This window comes from Tribolium castaneum, chromosome 1 (assembly GCF_031307605.1).
Source record: "Tribolium castaneum strain GA2 chromosome 1, icTriCast1.1, whole genome shotgun sequence".
NCBI classification, from domain to species: Eukaryota; Metazoa; Arthropoda; class Insecta; order Coleoptera; family Tenebrionidae; genus Tribolium; species Tribolium castaneum.
Genome location: NC_087394.1, coordinates 36856985 through 36882983, shown reverse-complemented (window position 1 = coordinate 36882983; position 25999 = coordinate 36856985). Strand labels below are relative to the sequence as shown.

The following is a 25999-nucleotide window of genomic DNA, read 5'->3' as shown; positions in this document are numbered from 1 at the left end:
TCAGGATTAAGTTCATACTCAAAATATGGTCCTTCGAGCCGGATGCAATTCGTAATAAAACAGAGCCTTGATTGTAGGTAATCAAATTTCATGCAAATTAATTAAACAGATTGCTTTTCAAATCATGAAAAATTCACCACTTTTCTTTCGCTTTCATGAAAATTGATTAATAATCGATGTATGCAATCAGCGATCGTCACGAAAAGATTATATGATTACGTTCGTAGTACAAATTTATGTTGACAGGCGCCCCCTGAGTCAAAAGCATATGTTTCGAGCCATTTAACGAATTAGGGCATGATCATTATAAAGTATATCCATCTATCTATACATATAAGGGGTGGTCGTCTTTCCCACGGGTGACTTGACTGCGATGCGTGCCAACAACCACTAACCAAACAAACGGCCTCCAACAATACAATTAACGATCATTGTCGAATTAAAATGAACAACGACGCTACGACAGAGGACGGGGGAATCACTTGAAAATGCAATTTTTCCAACAATTTGAAAAAGTCAAGCAAATCAATATAGGTTATGTGATCCATCCCGAACGGGCGTTGTTCAAATTGATAGTGACGTGCTTCCGGAGGCTAATTGACGTGTGCGAAGTGATTGATGTGCCGCTTCCTACCGCCATGTTGAATCGGAGAGCTTAATTGTACTCTACGTTATCGCGGCCAACTCTGATTGTTTTCACATCAACCTCTCGAACAGAGGAACATCGTGATCCATGGCGGCTTTGTACGAATTTTTCAGTTTTGAGCCTCACACTCTATCGCTAGGCAACGACAACTCAACAACAATTTGAAACGAGCTTTACGTATTATACAGGGTGCCCCAGCGATTTAATAAAGTCCATTATTGAACCTTAAATGTGAAAAAATTAATCACTTACCTCCAAAAAAGTGAAAAAAATAAATTCATTTAAAACTCGTTCTAGCATTGTTTTATGAACTTGTCTATGCATTTACATCCCTCTAGAGTCGTTAAAAGTCCAAAAAAAAGTCCATATGTTCAATTTTTCAATGTTTGATTTTTTCAATTTTCGCCGCGATTTTGGTCAATTTTCGTGTACCCGAAACATTAATCGAGCAATAACTCCGAAACTATTAGGCATAACCCTATGAAGCTTATTACCGTTAGAAAGCTCTTTAAATTATCTATTATTTTTTTTAAAGATTATTGTTCTCCGACCAATAGTTTTTGAGAAAATTGCACATAAATGTAAAAATTTCTGAAATTAAAAAAAAATCATATCTACAAAACTATTGGGAATTTGGCAATTTTCTCGATGTCAATCGATTCCCCGGATCATTTTGCATAGGTATGGATCAAAATAGTTCCACTTTTTGGAATAGTTTAGCCGTGAATGAGAAAATAAAAAAAATTAAAAAAAGTAACACCCCACCCCCCTTAAAATCGGTCAATTTTTAAAGTGTCTCAAAATCAAATGAAACCTATTCTATCTTATAGATTTTGAGGTGCTCTTTCCGATCTAAAAAAGCGTTTTCTCCTAGCTCTTTTAGTTTGGCCGTAATCGGCGTTTGAAAATTGAAAATTTTTTCGCGAGATATCGCCTTGAGTCCTATGCCATTTTGTCCTCGATATTTCCGTTTCTCCATAACTCTAATAGTTTCGCCGTAATTGGCGATTGAAAATTGAAAAAAAGTGAAAATGGAAACCTTTTTTTGCGTTTTTCTCGGAAACTGTAAGACCCAGAGCAACAAACAAAAATACATCTGATAGCGCTTAATTTTATATATTTTTTCGTTCAAACCCGGAGCCGCTTCATGCAACGGTTCCGGCTACAGAGATAATTAAAGTGTTACACTAAAAAAATTTATAAAAATTTTTAAATTTTTTGCTTAAAATTGAAGTACCCATTTCATAGTAGAAAATTTTATTCAACAAAACAAAATTTATAATTCAAAAACTAAAAATGATAGAGCAAAATAGTTTGTTCCAGTGAATTCTACGCTTTATATTACGTATTCTACCAACTTTTCAAGGGACTTAAAAACACAGTGTTAAATAAATGCAAAAAATAAGGTGTTTCGTTTAGAAAAACATAAATTTCTATTGTAGGCAATATAGGAAATACCTTGTATACTTGAAAATAATTTTAGGAGAGTTTTTTTAAAAAAAAAGCTTAAGATTAATAGTGGACTTTTCGTGTATTTGCGATTTTTTAAATGTATCTAAGTTTTATCGATTTGTTAAAAATGTTTGATTATGTGACCCAATTTTCTCCCCGTCAACATGATAAATAATATACGATAGGGCACATCACTTAGCCTCCTGGGGGTGTCTTTCGAGTCTTTTATCGCCACCCCGACCGCCGCTTATCACACCACCTACCGTCAAGCGAATGACTCGTCGCTTTTCTCCGTTCCCCTTTTTATTTATTTTTGGTCAAAAGTTAAAACGTTATAATGAGCACACAAACCGTTAAAAATTAACCGTTTGTCACACTGTGACTTATCATTATCGCGGCGCAATTCACCCGGAAACGGAAATATCTGACAAAAATTTTTCTTGAGTCTGAAAATATTTATTTATTTGTTAGTGCATATAGATTTCGCGTCAGAGATAATTGATTTGAAGTTAGAAATGATAGTGCGGATATAAATATCAAGTATCGTTCGGTCTGCAGGGGGTTAGATGATGCTTTGCTTTAGGGGGGTTGCGATATTGTGTTCGCCACGCCCTGGTGGTTAGCGGGTGCTACTAATTGATATATTGGCCTCGCTTACGCGTGCATTATTCAGACGCTATACTGCCCCATGCGTGAGAAATATGCTTCAAAAACGATACAAAACAATGAAATAAATCACGTTTTTCTCTATATTACTAAAACAATGATCCGATTTGCAAATTATTATAGAAAATATGGATAAACGCAGCCAGTTATTGCAGCTTTGGAAAGAATAAATTGGATTGCATGCCGTTAGCGAATTGCCAATATAACGGAATGCGATCGATAAATACCAGACGTTGATATTCGCCAACAAATGCAAAAACAATTACCACAGGTTGCACTCACGGCTTTTTCTTGAGATTTTTTTTACGACCTTTAATTTTCATTTTCCAAGACAGCTAAAACTCGACCACTAAAACTGTTTCTTTATAAGGCGCAACGTCATTAAAAAAATTCATAACTCAAAAAAAAGCTTGTTCCAGTAAATTCGATTTTCAAAAAATCAAAAATTATTTTTAAATAAAACTCGCTTTAGCAAAGTTTTATCCACTTTTTTATTTGTCTAGAATCCTCTACAGCCCTGAACAGTGCAAAAAGTCGACTGATTCGTTTTAAAATGTTTGATTTTTTCTTGTATTTTTATTTTTGTTGTAATTAAAAATATCTAAAATTTTCTAAACATACAAATTGCTCATTTCTAAAATTGTCTTTCCTACTGGACTTAATTATACGAAACTTGAGTAAATGTAATTAGAGCCATTTAATTTATTAACTAAATTTAAAAAATCAGAGGCAAGTTATGTCAGATTTGATGAAATATTTATGTGAGACCGGTCCTGCGATTGTTACATCCTGAAAATCCTGAAACGTAAGATGGTATGAAGCTGCGTATCCATAGCAACCCCTGCTTGAACCGTATTGGACGCGTACGTTCTTCCTTCTTTGCACTTGCCACTAACCATCACTCCAACAATTTCTCTTTTTCCGTACAACACACGAAATATAGTATTAACGATTTGTCACAAAAATCGAGTCAAGTTTTTATTAGAAAAAAAAGGCAATTAATTCACGTGAAATATTGAAGGTTGAATGAATGAGAGAAAAAAAAAACTCGAAAACTTATCTACTTTGAAAACAATAGATGAAAGAAAATAAAGGGACCCTCCGAATTATAAATTCAAAGGAAACAAAAAAAGCACGACGTAAAAGAAGCGGAGACATTGTAAAGTTCTTCGGGAGGAATATAAAAGTGTGCACACTTTTTAAATTAATGATTTATTTGGCCGAAGACCAAGATGGCGGGGAACGGAAACTTGGAAAGATATTTAGGATTTAGCGGAAACGGTGGCTTTCGAAATAATGGAGACGGTGTAAATAAGGCCACATAAATTACGCACAAGTTGACGCGAAAAATAGCAACACGGCATTAATTAAATAATTAAAAACGAATATTTTTTACAAAATATTAAGCGTTTTTTAAATTCTGAAAACATTTTTTTAATAAACTAATTTGTGAATAAAGACGACAGAAAAAGCATCAAGTTTCTTTCGTTCTTAAGCGAAATTTCTTCAAAAACAAGCCAAAAAACTATAAGGTTTAGTCGGAAAATGTGTTATTTTTATATTTTTCAAGCAAGTAAACGCGTGTTTGAAAAGTCAATTGAAACATTAATTTCCTTTTTCCAAATGTTTATTATACTGTTTACAACCAATAAAGAAATTATTTCTAGAAATTTAGTAAAAAACAAACCGAAATTTCACCATGTTATACCGAAAATTTTGGATATTCGACATTTGTTTAATTTTTAAACATGTTTTTGAGAAAAACTAAGAATTGTAAAAAACAATTTCCTTAAAAGTAAGAAAAAATTAAGTTATTTCAACTACGTATTCATTCATAGTACAAAAACCGTTTACAACAGTAAATCTTGGTTAAAAGTAATATTAGTTCTGCCTTTTTGAGCATTTAAGCACTTTTTAGACCAAAAAACCATCAATTCGAAGCCAAAGTTTTCTCATTTTTAGCTTTTTTGAGACTTGTTGAAGAAAAAACTAAGTTTTTTGCGGACATTTTCCTACAATTAACAAAAAAATACCAAATTAGATGAAAATTGAATTCTATGTCTTATTTTTTAGGTCGGGACTGATTTATTTTGCTAGAACTTGTCAAAACACACCCAAAATAAATAAAATTTTATAAAATTTATTTTATGTTATTTTGTTTCGATTTAGCTCATTTTTGGACAAAATTTCGTCAAAATAAGCCAAAAAACCACATTTGGTCGAAGATCATGTTCTGATATTGAATTAAAATTTTAAGTTTAGAAATGTCGCTAAAACAAACCAAAAAAACACCAAGTTAAGTCGAAAATTACATAGTTATTGATAAAACTGCCTGAAAAATCACCAGAAGTCGAAGTTGATATTTATTTTATTTCAGTCAATTACTTAGTTCGATTTTATACCTGGCTCATTTATTTCACAAGATATTGTTAAGACACATTTCAAAATCACGAAAATAAAATAAAACATTTGGCGCAAAATTTCGTCAATTTTTTTTTGAAGTTATTGCTACTTTTTTCGACCTGAAATATAATTTCATTGGTTCAAAACTCAAAAATAATAAGAAGAATAACTTGTATAGTTGTATAGTTTCAAGCTTTATTAGTAATAAACATTTGCTCCAAAAACTAAAATTTTGTGTTGTCTTTTCGTCCCACCGTTCGTTGGTGTGTTTATTGAGGAAGTCATTTTGCCATTATCAAATAAATACTCCGCCGATTACTTTATTACAAAACAGTCTTACCTTGAGTTATCCTCTTGGTGTCGTTATCGCTCCCTTCTCTTATTCTGCCATTATCCTGCAAATTTTCCTGCGATCTTCCCGTTGAGACTCCACTGTACAAATCACTGAAAGCACTCCCCGTCCCTAGAAAGCCACTTCTGTCCTAAAAAAATTACAATCGAATCGCTAAACCACCAAAAACTTTCACACCCATACCTGTAAGGCAGCTTTCGCTTTTTCGACACTTTGCTTAAGCTGTTCAAAAGTGCTCGGATTGCAAAATCTATAAGCCGGCCAATCGGCCGTTCCAAATTCTTCAGTCTTGATTCCCAGCGGGCACGTGCTTCCTGAGCTTCGTTTCAATTCCAAAGCTCCCTGGTACGAGCACGAGCTTTCGTACATTTTGCGTCGAAGGGGGCACTTTTTCCTTCAACAATTAAATTCTTATTAGTCTATTTCGTGACGGACTTTATCATCGCGTAATTACGTTTTACGCTCGTTTTTATCATGCAACGCGAAAATTTCATTTTTCATCAAGCGGGCAGTGTCTTACCTCATTTTTTTTGAGTGTTGGGAAAACAAAACTGGTGGCACACTACGATTTATGTTTAATAATATAGAAATGGTAATCGGTTGGCTTCTTGATCTGTTATCAGAGGTTTTATCAGTAAATTTAAGTCGAGCCACGCGAGTTTGTCGCGGCCAACACGATTGTTCGTTTCCGTTTCAATTAGGCAACAGGAAGAGCTCCCTCATCTCATTATGCAGTGTTTTACAAAATTTATTTTTAGACAACTAAAACATTGTTGCTCGAGTAATGCGGCCTAACATATTTTAATTACGCCAAATTGGCGGGCAAGTTTCCCATTTCTGATGTTTCCAACAAATTAGAAAAAATTGATAAACTTGTTTGGTGTTATTTAAGCAGAAGTAAATCGTTTCAATACTGGTAAAAATAATTTTTGTCACCTTCATCAAAAAAAAAAAATATTGATGCAAATTTTTGAATAATAATATCGGTCTCAAAAGTATAAAACTAACTGCCACTTTTCCCAATTGATTTTCATTTGTGACCTAATTGATCTCAAAAATGTAAAGTAGTTTATCTAATGTTATTTTTTAGATACAGAGTGTCCCAGAAAAACAAGTGTCTAAGCATTTTTACTTATATCATTTTATTAATATTTACCAATCTATAAAACGAATAAAAAGCGCTCGCTTTCTTCTAGAGGAAAAAAACATTAAAACATTTTGTTGAAGTATAAACATCATGTATTAGCTGTTTCAAAACTATAAAAACGCCAACATCGCATTATACCAAATTATTTTCTTAAATAAGATTGATAAAATTGTAAAATAGTTATTAATAATTAGATCTCTCATTGAAACTATAAATTACATTGGATATCATTTCCTTGAAGTGCGTAAATAATTTATTAGAGTTAATTTTGAGAGAAAATGCAACGTTGGCGTTTTTATAGTTTTAAAACAGCTAATACGTGTTTTATACCAGAGAGTTTTAATAATGGACAATTTTTTTCCAAAATAGAAAGTGCGTTAAAAATTTATACTTTTGGAAATTTGGCAATAAAGACAGTAGCAATATGTATGCCAAAAATCTCTTTGATGTTTTAGCAACTTATCTGAGTAATTACATTCACTATGTTCGGTAAAATAATCATTCAGCTTCGGCCCAAAATATCACTTTTAATCCTAATAATATAATCTACTATTAGAAACAATAAAAAATGCAAATAAAGTGCCAAAAGATGTTATAATAAAATAAGAAACAATAGTAAAGAATATTTTTTTCGACATAATATTAAATAATTAATTAATTTTAAATATAAAAAAATATGAAAAAAATACAATGTATTTAACAGCAAATAATGAATTCTGTGCTAATTTTTATTTGACTCACCCTGCAAAATTTTCTAGAAGATTTCTTAGTAAATATGTATACTAAAAATATTTTTTCTTCAAAAGAATAAACAGTTTTTTAATTAAGAACATTATTCAGAACATTACAAGTTCAGAGAAAAATCAGAAAAGGTTATAATCGCTGCATAAAGCGATCAGTATTCTTGATCACACGTGGTGTGTGAATAGACCTTGAACTGCTTAATAAACACTTAATAGTCACAAATATTTTGCTTATATTATCATAAAAAAGCGACTTTTTCCCTGTCATTTTTTTACAAAACACAACAACAAAATTATTATTTATTATTTATTAATTATTTTGCATAAAAGAGTGACACGTTGAAATTACTTAATTTAAAAAAATGTTACCTTATATCTCAAAACTAGTAGAACTTTGTTTAGTTGGTCATGGTACCTATTTTTTTAAATAAAATACAAATAAATAACTCTTACTTTTCTATCTTTTCCGTCGTGTGAATTAATCGCACTCGCACTAATTTTAATTTTTAAAATCATATAGTTTCAAGAAAATCAATTTTAGTTTGGTGTTAGTTGTGGATCAAGTAAAAACACCTTCCAGTTCCCTTTTTTTGATAAAATCGCCCTGAGATTTTTAATACATCCTTGCAAAAATATTTTATGGCTTATAAATATCAGTGTAGTAAGATAGAGATGCGGAGCTTGTGGTTTATCCATAATGTCCGGCCCCATAGACTATATTTCAAGTTTTTATCAGTTCCGGATGGCGACAAAGCCGTTGTCATCATAAAATACCGTCGGCACCTTTACGTACTGCTGGAATATCCTTATCTCAACCTTACAAAATCGACGGGAGCAGTAACTTTAAGCAACCAAAAGAAAAAAAAAAGAGCACAATTTTATCCATTTGTTACAAAGAGTTATCCAGTGCCGTTTTCCAACCCTCAAACTGTTATGACAATTACAAGTCCATTCTTTTGCCTTTGGCCTATCGCCAAAAGATGGCAGGCAGGCAGTACATAAATATGTAAGCAGTAGAACATGTCGACATGCAAAAGGCAGCATTTCCACTTACCTTGTAACCAGAATCGGCTTAACACTAAAGTTAAATAATCAACTATCATGTAACACGCAACTGCCATAAACCGCAAAAAAATCGCCCTCCAAAAACACTAATTAACACATCGTTACAATTGCTACCAGTTGCAATGGCAGCGATCAGTCAATGATAGATCAGGAAGACAGTGTTGACAGGAAGTGTAGTGCAGCTCCTGCGGAACACGAAGCGCCGGCAGGAATGGCAGGAAGCAATATCGCAAGTGGCGGTTCCTCTAAGGGGCGGGGCGGTTCCTACCCCCTCCAAAGGCACCACCTCTACAAGGGATGCTCATCATTTCACCACCATGGACAATTATTCGACAGACGAAAACGCGACAAGTCTTTCGACAGCGAGCTTTCACTCCTCAAAGCTTTTCTACAAATTGTATATTTCGTATAGTTCGCGAATTTCCAACACTAGTTCCGCAAGTTTCTTGTCATGACTTTGAGACAGTTAATTAGTAATTTGATAATGAGCCTTGTCTAACGTGATTGGCTGATACCGCGAGCGCATGCGATAGGCGGAGTTAATGTCATCCTGCTGAAAGCTTCAAGCACTGGATCGGAACTGAAACCACGAGATAGCTTTCCGTAAGCTTCAAATAACGCTAATTAAAGATTTTAGAGGAATTTGAAGACTCAAATTAGAATAAAACAACATTTGTTGCTCCAAGTTTCAGAACATAACAATTCGTCACATTTTTTGTAGTAAATAAATAATGCTTTTAACGAAATTTCATACGCAAATAATTGCGTGATAATAACAGAACAAAATAATTTTTTCTACATTTGTCTACCAAACTAAATTTCAGTGCAGAAAGCACACTTTTTTCGCATTGAGAGATTAAGAGTAAAAGTGATAGTTAATGGGCCGAAGCTGAATGTTTAATAATTCAGTTGAATCACATAAACTCACAATATTTCCGAATACTTGTAAGATACCAGGTGTTTCAGTTTGTTATTTGTCCTCTACTAACTTTTTTTATTAAAACTACAATGTGTTCAAAAATGATTGATCATCAAGTGCCGCTTCGTACAAATGACTATTGTAGTTTCTCTATCAAATCTTTGAATTAGCTTTTACTCACTTTTTTGCATTTTTCGGCAAAATTGTTTTAAATGTGAGGTTTGTCTTAATTTCGTAATTTTTGTTGTGTATTCTTTTGTTTCTAGATTCGAAACTTTTTGTATTATTTTAATAGATCTGTCACTTTGACGGAATTCACAATTTAAGCGGCACATTACGTTCGAATTTCATAGGTGACTTGATGAACAATTATTTTTGAACACATTGTACATAATAAACCATATATACCCGAATGAATTGACAAAATCTATTGGTTAAAATCATTAATTTCAAAAATGAGTTGAATAAATTAAGTGAATTAAAAAAAGTGATTTTTGTGAGTTTGTTTAAAACCATGTAGATCCTCCTCCACCCGTAGCCGTTATCTCGACTTCAGGAAGTCTTTGCTGCTGTGATCCACCATAATGACATCATCAACTTTGATCGAGAAGCGTGCATATCGCTATTCATTCCTTGATAATTACAGCCCCATTCGTTGTGAAATAAGCGTTGAAAATTCGATAGTTAAACGCTCAAATTTTACGGTTTTTTAATCTTTTGTTTAATATCATGTTCAAAGTTCTTATCTTTCTCCATCTCGCCAGATTGCTAAGTATTTTGCTATAGTGTCCGTCCGGTGAAGGGCACAGGGTACGTCACGCTCCGGAAATGACGTAAGAGTCGAGGGCCAGATTCAGGAGCAGTTTTGCACGCGATGCATTAAAATTAAGTGTCTGATGCCACGTTCACTTAACGCTACAAAGATTATTTTGCGCTGGATTATAAATGACTCTGGGATATTTTATCGAAGGGATATAATTAGGGAATTTTGTGTACTGATATTCCTGAGAAATCAGGAAATCGGAACAAAAAGTTTAAAACAAGCACTTACATACATTTTTTTGATACTTTTTGTTTTTTTACTAGTGCTTATTCATAGAACAACATGTACTATAGGGAAGTTAGTTTTTAAGTTTTCCTAAAATATTTTTAATTTTGATGGTACCTTATATGAGGTGATTCTACTACAAAGTGTCCGTTTTCTGAGCTCCACCACGGGGATCTCAGTTATTATAAGAAATAAGTACATACTTCAAACTTCAACAAAAAAAAAATCATAACTCAAAAACTAAAAGTCGTAGAGCAAAACGGTTTGCTCCAGTGAATTCAGCGGCTCATTTTCTGTATTATACCAACATTTAACGAGAGTTAAAATTTTAAAGTTTTTTGCTAAAAATTAAGGTAGGTATTTCCTATAGTGGAAAATTTTATTCAACAAAAAAATTCATAACTCAAAAACTAAAAGTTATAGAGCAATGCGGTTTGTTCCATTGAATTAAGCGGTTCATTTTCTGTATTATACCAACTTTTCACGAGATTTAAAATTTTCAATTTTTTTTGCTCAAATTTCCTGAGTAAAATACACTACTTACCTTCAAAGAGGTGAAAAAAAAATTTTTTTTAACTAACTCTAGGAAATTTTTATGGACTTCTACATGTCTTAACAACCCACAAAAGTTGTTAAAAGTCCACAAAAAGTCCAAATGTTCGATTTTTTGATGTTTTATTTTTTCAATTTTCGTCGCAGTTTTTGTCGATTTTGGGTACCCGGAACATTTCTCGAGCAATAGCTCCGGAACTATTAGAGATAACCCTATAAAGTGTATGATCGTTGGAAAGCTCTTTAAATTATCTATTTTGTTCAAAAAAGATTATTGTTCTCCGACTAATAGTTTTCGAGCAAATTGCTGCTAAATGCAAAAATAGGTACAATTTTAAAAAATTCATAACTAAAAAACTATTGGAAATTTGGCAATTTTCTCAATGCCAATCGATCCCCCGGATCATTTTGCATAGGTATGGATTAAAATAGTTCCACTTTTTTGAATAGTCTATCCGTAATTGAGAAAATAAAAAAATAAAAAAGATTACAGCTTTAACAGCAATTAAAGCTCTTTTAATTATCTATCTTTTTCAAAAAAACTATTGTTTTACGACTAATAGTTTTCGAGAAAATTGCACATTAAAGCAAAATTGGTATCTTGTGTCACGAAAGATCAGTTAAGAGCATAAGGAATCCTAAAGTGGCAGAATCGATATCGGATTTGATTGTTAAAATAATGGCATCATACATCCCTTATTACAGTTTAGTGCTAAATATGTGCATACGTAATGTCCATACATAACGATACCCATAAAGATTTATCGTGTAGATAACGTATGAATTATTAATGATCACATTCGAATATTGCCGTTTTAATTGATCTGATAACACATTAAACCCTTCTTTTCGAAATAGGCTGTACCCAACTTGCATTTCGAAAAATTCGTTGTTTGATCGGTTTGAATATAAAGAAATATAAGAAATACATCAAAGTCATTGCGGAGATAATAGGTCCACATTATGATATATTCAAAAAGTGCGTGCCAGTGTTCAATCAAGCAAATTCACCTCAGTTTATGAATGAATAACGTAACGTGGAGGCGTTCAACAAAGCATGTAAATCGTGTTTTGAAACGGTCTCCGCTTTTAAAACCCCGCCGCCGTGGGTGCGAAAAACATCTGTACGAATGTTTTATGTCCGAATAGTTAACACCTGCGCCACCACCTAATTAGTTACCATTTATCATTTTAATCGAAGTGATTATAAATCTTGGGAATATATATCTCTGGAAATGTATCTAATAACAATAAAATAAAAAAAGTGGTAGCGACCCCGCAGCACACGCGTTTCGATTCGTTTCGAAGCCATCAAAATACAGCATTCCTAATCGTGGCACACCCCTGCCATCAGTATTCATTGTCGAAGAATAAGCACCACCGCACCGATTTAATGGTGCTGACATAGACGTTACATAAAGAGTGTGTTACGCCTTAATTGGATGCGAAGAGATTACCAGTTACATTACTGGAGTGGGATGACTAATCGGATTCTTTGATTCGAGAGTGCAACGAATCACAGATTTGATACGATCGAGAAAAAATGTGGGAAAATTTTGAAAATGCAAAAATAGTGCAACACAAATGTGAAATGTTATACTCTAATATTTCGTGTTTGGTGGATGTCAGTTTTTATCAGAGTACTCATTATTACACCTGTGTCCCATTACAAATTAATTTATTAGCAATTTTACTATTTTTTAACGAAAAGTTTGATGACTTTTCGGTTTAGTTTACGAATGCAAATTGCTGACAAATGAATAAAAATATACTGCAAAAAATGGCAATTTTTATCCCTTTTTGCAATTCTTACATGTTTTGTTTCATAAAATTTGTCCAAATAATTTTCTGTTTTTTGATATATTTCTTAAAAATCAAGCAGAACGGGCGAAATGCAAGCATCAATTTCAATGTTTTATTTTAATTTTTACTAGACCAATTTTGACAAGTCCTGTAAACTAAATAAGACTCTGGTGCAAAAAACCCAATAAATCGAGCAAATCAGACTAAAATATCTTACATTTTAACTTAATTTGGTAATTTTTTAGCAACTTATGCAAAATTTTTCCAAAAATATCTAGTTAATACTTTAAAACCTACCTCAATAGCTCTCGAAATAAACAAGTTTAACACCATTTTTTATCTAACTTAAAGAGCACAGAGGAAAACAGAGAATATTACATATTATTTTACATACACTCTGAGAAATACAAGTATTTATCTTAAGTACAAAAAGAAAACAACAAAACAATAACGTGAAATGTAACAATAATACCTGATTGTCTTTGGTTCATTCTATTTCTCAATTTTTCCGTTCAAATGACGTTATTATTAGTTCAAATTTTTTAAAGAATGAATTAAATTTCTTGTTTTTTTTTTCTGTAGTCTTTATTAAATTAAATTTATTAAATTTTCAGCTCGCGAACTAATTGCGCTTCAAGCTGACAAAAGTGCAAATACACAAGAAAATACTAATAAAACATCATTTCTGCTTTACTTATGAAATTTTTTAGCCCAGTTTACAAAATTTTCGCAAAAAATTAACTAAGGTTTTTTAATTTTTTTATTATTTTCTAATTTTTCGGATTATTTTTTAGGCATTTTTCCGACATTTTTCCAAAATAATAACGTTTTTAACAGAAAAGTGTGCAGTTGATAAAAAAAATGTACAGATAGTGTTACTTTAAAATTTCCTATTTTTAATTTTTCAGTACAGTTACCGGTTAAACAAACTGAATAAAACTGTTTAGACTAAAAGCGCTTCTAAATTTACTATGGAAATCATAATTAATCGAAATGAATTTCTTAACGTTCACAGAATGAAAAAAAGTTAGGTTCTCATTGCACTCGCAAATGTATAGCGCAGTCTTTTTATTGTTAAAAAATTTCTATGTAAGAACTTTATCAATTCACTGATTTATCATAAAAATCATCAAATCTGGTTAAATTTTATTAGAATGTTTAATCAAAAACAACAAAAATTTTAATTGTCTAAGATCAGAATTATGGTCGTTCTGCAAGAATGAGAATTATTTTTTATCTAATATGATATGCAAAGAAATAGATCGCTAGTGGGTTGCCTAAAAAATATATTCAAGACTACAATTACAGAAGACTAAAAAGCGTCGAATTACAGTCATTTTCTTCAGCGTTCGTTGTTGATGGAAAATCAACAAGACAGAATGTACACAAAATTAGCTCTCTGCTACGTCATAAAAAACGTTTCTTGCGTTAATTAATTTTGCCAACCTAGCTTAAACGTTTTTAAAAAAGAAAATAGCATTTATAAAATTATTTCAATTTTGGTGGATGCGCCGGGTCAATAGTTTTATTAATTGAACATGTAATTTTAATTTATAAATAATTAATCTAGGATTCTTAACTCGACGTATGCACATTGTTTGTTTTAATAGAAAATATCTATAATAGTGATAAAAAATAAAAGCAATAAAATTATATTAACCAAAGAGTCAAAACTCCAAAGGTTGCGATTCGTAAAAAATAGCATAGAAATAACATTCATTTTGCAGAAATTAAAAAATGAAGTGAAAAAAATGTTCATTGGTGAAATAATAGGCCCCAACTAATCTCATTATTTGCTTTTTCCATTGCATATCAGTGCAAATTTTCGTAAATTTTCATGATAATTGAAAGGTGGCCCTCTCCCGTCGCCATTTTCCTGCAAACCGTCGTGTCAGGAGCTGCTGTACGCATTCTCCCTATCATAGGTCGCCTCGGAGCTGGTATTTGAATCCTGGCTGCATGGCGCTCGTTTCCGGCAGAGAATGCACAATGCAACTTCCGGCCCGATGACAATTGACTGACGCTCCACGCACTGCTAGCTGGGATACATAAACTGCTCCTGCGACTAGCTTCGGCCCGTATACATCATACTACATGTATACAATCGCAGGAGAGAAGGACTATCAAAACCAACCGCCCCCTACATGATCATTGTGGGGGCTCAACTCTCGCCGCTGCTATACTGATCTGATTTAGATTATATTCGAAGCCGACAATGAGTTTTACTTTCGAATACGTTGCGGCATGTCGCATATCTCTTTGACGTTTCACCAGATAACGTACCACACTCACAACCAGAGATGAATTAATAAAAAACTCGCAACGATTTTTCACAAATTTTCAAACGTTTGAATTTGCAAGTGCGAAAAAATAATTAATCGATGATAAAAAATGTTAATTAGTCGTCGCTCGGTTCTCTTGCATGCCCTCAAACACAGTAAAAATCCAAATCTGTTATCTTCAAACATTAAAAACTCATTTATAGTATAATCCCTCATTCCCAGCTTTCCGGCACGCGTTTCCAGCTCGAATTCTTTAGAAATTCTCATTAGGATGAAGTGTCCGCACCGTTCCAATTGAACCACAATGCAACTATTAAAAACAGGCGAGATTATAAAAAGAACAAAAAGCGTGTCCTAATTAGCCGCGTGGCCGCCGAGAGGGTGTTTTTAATTAAGAGGCACAAAAATATTATTTTCAGATTCTGTTGATTTAAATTTCATACCTCGGTAATACATCACACAGTTTGCTATTTCCATTTTTAGGAGCCGGGAGTATTGGGGGCTTTGGAATAAATTACGTTGGCAGAATGATTTGTGTCCATATCGTAGTCATGTCTTAAGTAAAAGAACATGTTGATACATTGTTTCCCGTACAGGGCGGCTTGTAACTGACCGGACATGTAAAAGCACTGTTTACTGTTGCCCTGTCGCATATATTTGTTATAGGAAATTACTTTAGTAAATATCTAAGGGGTCTTAGCTTTGCACTATAAATATACACAAGGAAAATTATATAGCGAAACTGTCAAACCCTTGTGTCTTTGAATTTCCTCCTCGACAGATATTTCGACTTGAAAGCCAATCAGAAATAAACATTTTGTAAAAAAGTTGTTTCAATTTTTTATATAAAACCACTACTTTAAAAACTAATGCCTTGATGTTAATCCAAACAGCTAAATTTGAAATTTTTCAATTTAAATTTTTCCGTCCAAAGTTATAAATAATTACGCTCATAGTCTAAGCTATTTGGGTTTGGCAAAATTGGAAAAAAATGGAAATTGGAAAAAAAGATGATTTTTTTTAATTCTTGAAGTTAAAGAAGAAGAAAATCTTTGATTATTCATTTTAATCTTTTGGCTAGCTATTAGATAACTATTATTTAATGAAAAAAATAAAAAGCCATTTTTAAACACCAATTGCTTGTTATTAATTGAAATGTTTTAACTCTTACAAAATATGCACAAAAATTATAACCAATTATATCTTCAAAAAAAATATCTTAAAAGCAATAAATTACACAATTTAGACATTCCCACTAATATTTTCAAAAAAATCTTAAGTGAAATATTGTTGCAAACATAAAAAACATTTTTTGCATTTTTTTATTTGAGTCAATCCTTTATTTCCTCATGATTTCTGATGGCTAGAAAAATCGACACAAATAATAATATTCACAAATTCGCAACACAAAAAATCAGATTTTTAACATCATGAAAAAATAAAAATAAAATCAAACACTGACACATACATTTCAACCTCTAAATCATTGCTTATGTAACCAGCAATACAAACTTACCCTCACCTTTGCGTAGAAATAAAAATTGGAAACAAATACATAAAAATTTTAATAACAAAGCTCAAATAAAAATAAAATAAAGGAAAAGCGTTGTTTTTTTATCTGTGTCCCATCTGTAAAAATCATTAATACATCATGTTGCAGTAAATGATGAAGAAAACGATTAACACCTCTTTAATACTTTTTGATTCCTAATTTTTTTTCATTTTTAAGACCAAATTTTGTTGCAAAATTACTCAAAATAGAAATCTGCCCCGTTCTCGTTTTATTACAGTGTTGGTTCATCCACAATCTAACATTTCCTAGAATACAGCCCTTTGAATAAATTGTAGCCAGTTTATTGATTTTCCCTCAAGCTTCTCTCACAACACACAAGCTTCAACAGATGGCTCTCTAGCAAGAATTATTTTGCCAAAATTTTTTGTGTTCCTGAGTTTAAAAAAATTGCAAAAAAATGCAAAACTTTTTGGTTTAGTAGTAATAGAATGGTTGGCTATGTATAAAGGAAGGAAAGAAAAAATGTATCAATTTCGAATTTTTTTAAATAAAACTATGTTATTTCAGATAAGCAGAAATAAAAAAGAGTTGAAATTTAAAAAGTGTAATTTTTCAAAACAAGACACCAAAAAGATATGGGAAATCAAACTGCGAGGTACATTTCAAAAAAATTGTAATTTTGTATTTGAATGAATTTATTTGAGTCATTTAAGTTTCCTTTTGATACAAAACTGTACATGAGAGAAATCTACCCTGTCCTGGTTTCATGACAGGGTTGGTTCAGCCCCAATCTACCATTTCCTAGAATACACCCCCTCGCATAAATTGCGGCGCGTTTATTGATTTTCCATCAAACTTCGCTCACGAAACTAAGGCCTCGCCAGATGGCAGCCCCCCAAACAGCCCCAAAATAATAACGCCAACAATAAACTCCACCAAAATAATTTTTTTCTTAATGCATTTAAAAAAAATAAAAAATGTATCGATGAGTTGTACTTTGACGCGACGGACGTCCGCCGTCCCGGCGCTGGCGTCGTGCATGATGTCTGCTGTTCGATTTTTCGACGACGACCGTCGTTCTTTTCCACCAGTGCGTAATCCGGTCAAAACTAAAAGCATGCCCCTCTGAAACGAAGAAATCATGGTCGGTATGGCAAATATGGACGAGCACGAGCGAAAAGTAGTGATGGAGTTTTGTCATCTATTGGAAAAGTCCAAACAACTGTTCAACGGGTTACGGTGAGTCTAAAGACGTGTTTCCACGTTAAATCACCGGTTTTTCCTTCAGGGATTTGCCACAATACGGCCACAAACAATGGCAAGCTTATTTCGGACGAACTTTCGACATCTACACAAAATTATGGAAATTTCAACAGCAGCACCGTCAAATTTTAGATACAAAGTATGGGCTTAAACGATGGCAAATCGGAGAGATTGCATCTAAAATTGGACAACTTTATTACCACTATTAGTAAGTGTGCGAAAAAAATTGTAGTTTTTTGAGAAAAACACAATTTTTTAGTTTGAGGACCAGCGAGACTAATTATTTGAACGAAGCTTACTCATTCTATGCTGCTATCAGAGGACGTGCTTACTACTCAAGAGCCGCAAAAGAAGACAGGTCCGTATCTAAAAAAAAATAGCCCCAAAACGTGCAATTTTTCCATTGTAGGTCAGAATTAATGGTGAAGAAATTGAGATATTACGCACGTTTTATCGTAGTTTGCCTTTTATTACGTCGAATGAAACTAGTGAGAGAACTTATAGTAGAATTAGATCGACACATTGCAGATTACACGAGTACCTACGAACCTGACGATCAGATTGAATGGAGTTTGGTTTTAGATGAAATAAAAAATTTCATCACCGCTGATTCGATAGTCACTGTCTTGCATGCAGACACAAATCCCATCGTTTTATCCCATCGGTGAGTGCAAAAATTATTACCTTTGAAAACGATTTATTCCACAATTTTCTTGCTCTAGATTAAGCCCTCTGACAACCCCTCCGGTGGAAAAATCCCAATACATGAACCTAACCCTTCAAGAAATCCTCATCGTAGGCAGCGCCTCTGAACAAGTCAAGTTTTCCGAATTAACCATGGACATGTTCCGTATGATTCAAACCCTTGAACGCGAACCTCAGGAAGATTACAATCACATCTACGACGCGTCTCCAGCTCCAGGTCGTGTCCCTTATGGCGTTCCCGGCCAAAAGGGCTACATTGAGAACGGCGAAAGACCTCTACGACGCGAAAATCCACACAAGTACCTTCTGTACAAACCGACACTTAGCCAAGTTCTTGTGTTTTTGGCTAGCGGCTTCAAGGAGTTGCCAGCAAATGGAGCACTGTTGTTGTATTTGTCGTCCGATGGGTGTTTTTCCACCACCAAGCATCCGGAGGATAGTGAGTATTGTATTATAAAGGAGTTGGGGAAGAGTTAAGGGTTGTTTGCAGTGGGTTATGATCTTGGGGGCGTTTTGACGAGCAGTCGGAGAGATGGAGAGCACAAGAAACAGAAGGAAGCTCACTGCCTTTATCCTGGTGATTTGTATCCGTTCACCAGGCGACCGCTGTTTGTTGTCGTTGATTCGGACAATAGTTTTGTTTTTCAACACATTCCGAGGTATTTTGGACAGCCGCTGGTTACGCTAATGTCGCCGCAAGACACACCACCGGCCTTCCAAGGTAAAAAATAAAACAACATCCAATTATTGTAAAAAAAATTGTATAATAATTGTAAAATCTTTCAGATCAACAACACAACGGTTCTTTATTCACTCTGTTCCTGCACTCGCCTCTGACCGCATTCTGTTACTGTTGCAACTTGACAAGCATTCCGATCCACCACTGGGAGCGTTGTCAGAGTTTCGTCGATCGCTTCGTCACCGAAGCCTCCCGCCTTTTCACACGTTCAAGAGTCGGTGAGTATGACGAAGGTATGTTGGTTTTAGCTCGTGTGCTGTGTTCCCTAGCTTAACCTCTCCGAATTAGTGCAATTTTCCAAAAAAATTGTAAAAGAATTCCTTGTAGATTCGTCATATCTTCAATTCTTCGGTGACGATTTCCTGCGCCTCCTCCTCCTCCGTTACGTATTCTGTGACGTGGTGCTGCACCTCCACCGTGCGTTTCGCAGCCGACAGTATCGCCCCCGTTGCCAGCCACCGCTCCCAGAAGCCGAACTCCTAGAGCACCCCTCCCTCCAGCACCTGGTGCTCGATCTGGCTGCACATCTCGAAGTGCGCACCCATTTTATGGACAACCACGAAATCGACTGATCCAGGGCTTCCTCCTCATGGCCGTGCGTGGGGTTTAGTGCCACTTCGAGGAGGCACACCCATGAGGATGGGCCCCGTGGCCCCCTTCTTCTGCTGATCGCCTTCGCAGCCGTGTTTTTGGTCACAAACGCGCACTTCTCCTCGTGGATGATGGAAGCTTTACCATTTTTTTGGACTCTTTTCGAATTCGCGACATGTAATTTTCGGCCAGTTTTGGCGACGGCTCTGTGGCTGAAATTGTCGTATTTTTGGACACCTTCTTCAACGTTCAAGTTTAGTTCATCGGTGATAATATAGCTCAAAGTCGAGCACAGCGTCTTTCAATATATCCGTTCACTAGGCGGGCCCTTCGGTACGAGGCTCGACGGTTGGACCTTCAACTGCGTTTTAACATTGCCACTTTTACCCAACTTATAATATTGTATAAAATTAGTCCTCTATTGAAGCCGTGACCAACAGTGATTAATACGCCTTTCGTGCCGTGTACGATACGCATTACTTATTATAACTAAATTTTAATTACTATTGAATGCATGACTAGATCCTTAGAACAGGTACCGATCATCACATAGTCAATTCTTTCACACACAAAAATTGTACCACCAGTACGGACCTGAACAACTCACTTTTTCTCATCCAAAACAAGACAAAACCACCAATATAAAAAATTTACGTTACAAAATACCAAAATTTCGTTAACACAGTTTAGAGAAATATAAAATTTAGAAAAAAAATCCTAAAGAGACAAAAAGCGACGTCGATAATATAATTTTACTTGAATTAAATCACCAATTTTGACTTTTTGCACATTTATAAGTTAAAAAACCTAATTTTCTTGTATAGTTTTACTCCAACAGACTGAAAAATAACCAGAAAAATACGACATTAAAAATTATATAAGGTGAGTCTAATTGTGGCCCTCCTTCGTCGTACTCCAAAACCATTTGTGCCACAATAGAATGTCTTATAAAACTCGTATAATGGTATACTATTTGCTGTATTTTAAAAACTAATAATTACACAAAAATCGGCGTTTGCTATTTAATGCATCTAATTTCTTTCAGAATTTTTCTACAATTTCTTATGAGTTAATTGTAGGATTTTCTATATTAATTGATTAATAAATTAATTTTAATTATAAGGAATGGTAAAAAAATTCTAAACATATTAGCATTCTAAACGGCATTAGTTTTGCATTTTTTTTTAATTTTTCAGCTCAATTTTTCTTGAGTAAGAATTTTGCTTTTGTATAATATTTCTGGAAAAAGTAGCAAATTAGATCGGAATTAACCCACCTATTTCATTAAATTTAGCCCATTTTTAAGTAAAAAACATATTTTGTGCTAAATTGTTCTAAAATGGTCGTTTATAATAGGTTCAAAATTATAATAAACCACCTTTTTTGACAATATTTTGCCATTTTGTGGGATTTAACTTGTTTTTAAACAAATTTCTAAAATTCAGTCACTTTTGAACGAAAAATTGCATTAAAATAAGCCGCACAACCTATACCTAATTAAAAATCTGATCATTTTGAGCGAAAAATTTACTAATTTATGTAAAAAGACTAAAAAATGTAATGGGGGTAGTTGAAACAAAAAATATTATTTCTGGAAAATTACCAGTGTATTAGAAACTGGTCCAAACATTGTCGTACTGGTGGAACTTGTATTTTTTACTTTAAGGAACCTTAATCTCCCATATGTGATTTTTTCAGTTACTAGTGTCAAAATAAAATTTTAAAATTGTCTAGAGGCTGTCTCAGCAAAGATTTTCTCTGGCCGGAAAAGTATTTGCCGAGACAGCTTGTACGTAAATAGTTCGAATGAATGACTTATATAAAAGATAAAAAAAGTTGTTTTGTTCCCATTTCGGATGGTTCGTACCAACTAAATAATTCTAAATTTCCTTAATTTGATAATTATAAGGCAAAAAGAACGTATTGCCGTCCTAAATACGAATCAAACTATAAACCACACTAATTGGTAGCGCCGGTACAAGCCATTCGTTTTTGTTTCGTGTTTAAATAATTGTAAATAACTTACTGGTTACCTATTATACTAAAAAAATACCTATATCATATTATGCAATTTGCTTGAAATGTAAAAATTTTATTAGAATGGTTAGTAATCCACTTGCATGGTTTTTAGGAACAAAATTCTTCTCAACAACATATTCTAGAAATCATGCAAGTCGTTTGATTTAAAAAGCACAAAACGTGTTGTGCAAACGTTCACAATTCAAAAAAGTGAATTTGTATTTAAAAAACTACTATTAGATAGTTTTGCTAATCCATATCATAATTACTACATTGTTTTATTATAAATATAAATGAGATTTCACACAAATATAGAAGCTGAAAGCTTGACGTAGATAAGACTTCGATTCGATTTTCATTCGATTTTTGTGCCGCCATGGGCACAAGTCTTGGTTAAACCAACGAGCTCACAAAAATTATGTTACTCGAGTAAAGTTTTCTCGATTTTGTTACAGTCGGAACAGGAAAGCTAAAATTTGTGGCCTCGTTGCCCATTTGATGTTTTTGACCTTAATTTAGTCGATTCAACTTGAATAAATGTCTTGTGTTCTATGTTGCATTGTTTTATGTACCAAGTTAACTTGTAATACATTATAAATACACATTATCGATTCAATTACAATATTACAAGTTTCACAAATCCGTGTTTTATTATTCCAATTTGGCGCCCTGCTGTTTACCAGTTTTTTATTTATTATTTTGACCATCCCTCAAACCCGATTCACGCACTTGGAAACAACATCTTGTTGCGAGATGAAACAGACACACCTGTCCTAAATTTCCTCCCTGTGATCTCGGCTTTTCCAATAATGTTGTATATAATATATTATTCGAAATGTACAAAAACGCACAAATAGGAAACCAACAAATGTGATGGATTTTTCGGGAATTTGGAACCAACTTTTAATAAATCCAACCACGGTGTGCGTCCAACCGAATCCATTAATTGAAGGAATTCAAGTAATTACACCCTACGTCACTTCAAGCGACACAAATTCGTCGATTAATTCAGAGAGCAGTGTGCCGATTCAAGAGAACGAAACCGAAAAAAATGAAGAAATTAACAGTCCAGAAGACGAAGAAACTAACGAAAAAAATGACCAAAAGAAAACAATTCAAAGAGTTAGGTTAGTCGAATTTATTAATTTTTCTCGATTTACTTTTACCATTTCTTAAAGATATTCGAAAGAGGAATATCGGTGCATGCAATGCCCTTACACTTGCACCACCGAAAAGGCGTTTTTGCACCACTTGAGATGGTGCGAAGATAAATCCCCTAAAAGACTCCTCTCGTGTCCAGTGTGTGGCAAAGATCGAAAAAGCGAGGAAATCCTTTCGATTCATATGATGAAGCACAGACAGGACAAGTATTTTTGTTGTGATTTTTGTAAATTTAAAACCATTCAATTGAAAAAGGTTCGACTTGTTTGAGCTAAATCCTCAAGTTTACTTAATTCCATTTCTAGCTCATTCAACATCGGAGGATGCATACAGGGGAAAAACCCCATTTGTGTCCCTTTTGCAGTTACCGATCGTCACGCAGAGACAATTTAAGGTCTCATGTGAGAAGAGTCCATAAAAAAGACGATTTGCCGTGTGATACCTTTACGCCAAGAAGTTTTGTTCTGTCTCCCAGGAAAACAGTTAATGAATGTAATTAAATTAAGTGTTGTTGTTTTACGATATGTAAATTTTTATAATAATTTTACTTGTAATGTTACAATTATTCAAGTTTTACGTAACTTTTGATTAAATAAAATAAATGTTTTCGTATTTATTTTTGGTACCATCCCGGCGCATCCACCATTTTTTAGTAAAAAATAAATAGGTAAATAAATAAAACAAAATTTACAAAAGTTGAACTGTACTAAAAATAAAAATAGTAAAACTATTTGAAGTTATGTTTCACCTTTACGTTCATCTCTTTTTCTCTCGAAACAAAAGGTATTTTCCCTTTATTAAGATGTGCTCTTACGTTTACAATTTGGCGCCTTTACGTACTTACTTTACGTATTTCTCTCAGTTTTATGCTCCGCTTTACGTTTATACGTCTATGTGTTCTCTCAATCTCTTATTTTTATTTACGTGTTGTCACTTACCTTTTCTACACTTTTTTTCATAGAAAAATTGTTACCCTGATCCGGGTTCGAACACCCGACTTCCCCCGTCGAAAGTGGCGCTTATACCACTGAGCCACCAGGGCCCCAAGTACTGACCGTCTTTTGCAGATATTTTAATACCAACTTTTTAAATAAATTTTAAATAAAATACTTTCAGTTCAAAACTCGGCGAATTAGCTCAAGAAAACATTTTCTTCCACTTTTTTTCAATTTAATTCTCTCATTTTACACCAGATTGTATAAAAAGATATCGGGCGTATAAGTTGATTTTACAATTTTAAAATTGTTTTTATTTTCTTTTGTGACTTTCAGCACGTTTTTAACCGAAAATAGACATAATTTCTCTAAAAATCACCAAATCTGTGTATTTTCTAGTCAAAAATGATAGACGTGCGCAAATCCTACCGGATTCGAAGTGACCATGATTTTTATTAACAATGTTTTTCGGGACATTACTAAACGAACTCAGTTAATTCAAAATTTTTAAACATAAATTAAATGTTTTCGTTTAACTCTTTTTTAATTTAAGAAGTAAGTCATCTAAAGATTCAACGCTAAAGTTTGAAGTTATGTTTCACCTTTACGTTCATCTCTTTTTCTCTCGAAACAAAAGGTATTTTCCCTTTATTAGGATGTGCTTTTACGTTTACAATTTGGCGCCTTTACGTACTTTTACCTTTTGTCGCATTATTTTCTTATTTCTGTCAGTTTTATGCTCCGCTTTACGTTTATACGTCTATGTGTTCTCTTAATCTCTTATTTTTATTTACGTGTTGTTTCACTTACCTTTTCTACACTTTTTTCATAGAAAAATTGTTATCCTGATCCGGGTTCGAACACCCGACCTCCCCCGTCAAAAGTGGCGCTTATACCACTGAGCCACCAGGGCCCCAAGTACTGACCATCTTTAGCAGATATTTTAACACAAACTTTTTAAATAAATCAACATTACAAACTATATGATTGCAATAATTCGCCTAAAACGCAAATACATTCATTTCAAAAGTCGGCGAATTAGCTCGAGAAAACATTTTCTTACTCTTTTTTCAATTTAATTCTCTAATTATTCACCAGATTTCATCAAAAAATACAGGGTGTATAAGTTGTTTATACAATTTTAAAGCTGTTTTTACGTTTTCAGTGACTGTCAGCACGTTTTTTGATATAATACCTCCAAAAATCACAAAATTTGTATATTTTCTAGTCAAAAATAGTAGAAGCACGGGCGTCAATTTTGAGGCACCCTGTATAAATACCCCTGTAGAAAAGCCTCTCCACTCATTTCAGTACATGTCTTTAAGTCTTTGGTTTACAAATACTTTGGCTAATTTATTCAAATGCATTTTAGTTACATTTGATCTTAGAATAAAGAGGGACCTTTTTTTTTAACCAAAAATTATTTTTTGGTAATCTGTTTGGTGTAATAAAAGATACTAGAAACTGCACGCTGATAAGTAGTACCGCAACAATTTTCAGTCTTAATTTTAAAATATTAATTTTATAGGGTCGGTTTATAAAAGCGTCATTAATTGATCACGTGAGCAAATTGAATCAATTTGATTGGTCTATTCACTTTGTTAACTTTTACCAGAGCAATTAACTTTCTGAGCTTTCTATAACCCGACCCTTAAGATTAATTGTCAGTAATGACCAGGAAACAAGAATGTGCTTACTTACATGGGAATAACTGTGGGAATCCCTCAAAATGGCCATCGTCTTCATGTCTTCCCAAATAACCAAACTCAAGCCTCTTGCTTTAAAATCATGTAACACTAACAGTTAATATGTACAAATTCACAAACTAGGAAGCACTAATAACACTTTGGAAACTTTTAAACACAAAAATATTCCGAGATTTGCAAAATAATTCGAATTTAAGAGAGCAAAAAGTAACATGCGCAAAAGCAGCGTCGGTAGGTTTTGTCAAGTGAGGACGAAATACGACACTGGCGACATAGAAAAATCTCAAAA

The 25999-nt window shown here is 33.5% G+C and overlaps 2 protein-coding genes across 7 annotated transcripts in view; one reads left to right on the top strand and one right to left on the bottom strand.

The window, feature by feature from the left end:
- Ets65A (Ets at 65A) overlaps positions 1 to 25912 on the bottom strand; it is a 51362-nt gene extending 25450 nt beyond the window's left edge. The window contains exons 1-3 of one of the 4 annotated variants that reach the window (XM_064355862.1): positions 25706 to 25912; positions 5703 to 5913; positions 5508 to 5649 (exon numbers count right to left, since the gene is read on the bottom strand). In XM_064355862.1, the coding sequence (XP_064211932.1) occupies positions 5508 to 5649; positions 5703 to 5913; positions 25706 to 25707 (355 nt within the window). In that variant the 5' untranslated portion in view covers positions 25708 to 25912. Of the gene's footprint in view, positions 1 to 5507; positions 5650 to 5702; positions 5914 to 6039; positions 6202 to 8463; positions 8802 to 25705 lie in introns of those variants that run through there. The other 3 variants (XM_008192333.3, XM_015977538.2, XM_015977537.2) reach the window with 3 other exon arrangements.
- LOC661833 (uncharacterized protein) lies at positions 17593 to 22548 on the top strand. 3 transcript variants are annotated; one of them, XM_015977542.2, is made up of 8 exons: positions 17593 to 17830; positions 17880 to 18062; positions 18114 to 18212; positions 18264 to 18518; positions 18577 to 18998; positions 19050 to 19280; positions 19346 to 19516; positions 19626 to 22548. In XM_015977542.2, the coding sequence occupies exons 1-8, from the start codon at positions 17733 to 17735 to the stop codon at positions 19868 to 19870; spliced, it is 1704 nt and encodes a 567-aa protein (XP_015833028.1). In that variant the 5' UTR covers positions 17593 to 17732; the 3' UTR covers positions 19871 to 22548. The 3 variants fall into 3 exon arrangements, with proteins under 3 accessions (XP_015833028.1, XP_008190556.1, XP_015833027.1); XM_008192334.3 differs by having other exon boundaries at positions 19346 to 19531; XM_015977541.2 differs by having other exon boundaries at positions 19346 to 19531; positions 19614 to 22548.
- Positions 25913 to 25999: the final 87 nt, after the last annotated feature.

Bases quoted from the DNA above. Each gene is read 5' to 3' on its own strand.
- LOC661833 (XM_015977541.2), top strand. From the start codon at position 17,733: ATGGTCGGTATGGCAAATATGGACGAGCACGAGCGAAAAGTAGTGATG. The intron at 18,213-18,263 runs GTCCGTATCTAA...TTTCCATTGTAG, and splicing joins AGAGCCGCAAAAGAAGACAG to GTCAGAATTAATGGTGAAGA. The intron at 19,532-19,613 runs GTATGTTGGTTT...AAATTGTAAAAG, and splicing joins AGTCGGTGAGTATGACGAAG to AATTCCTTGTAGATTCGTCA.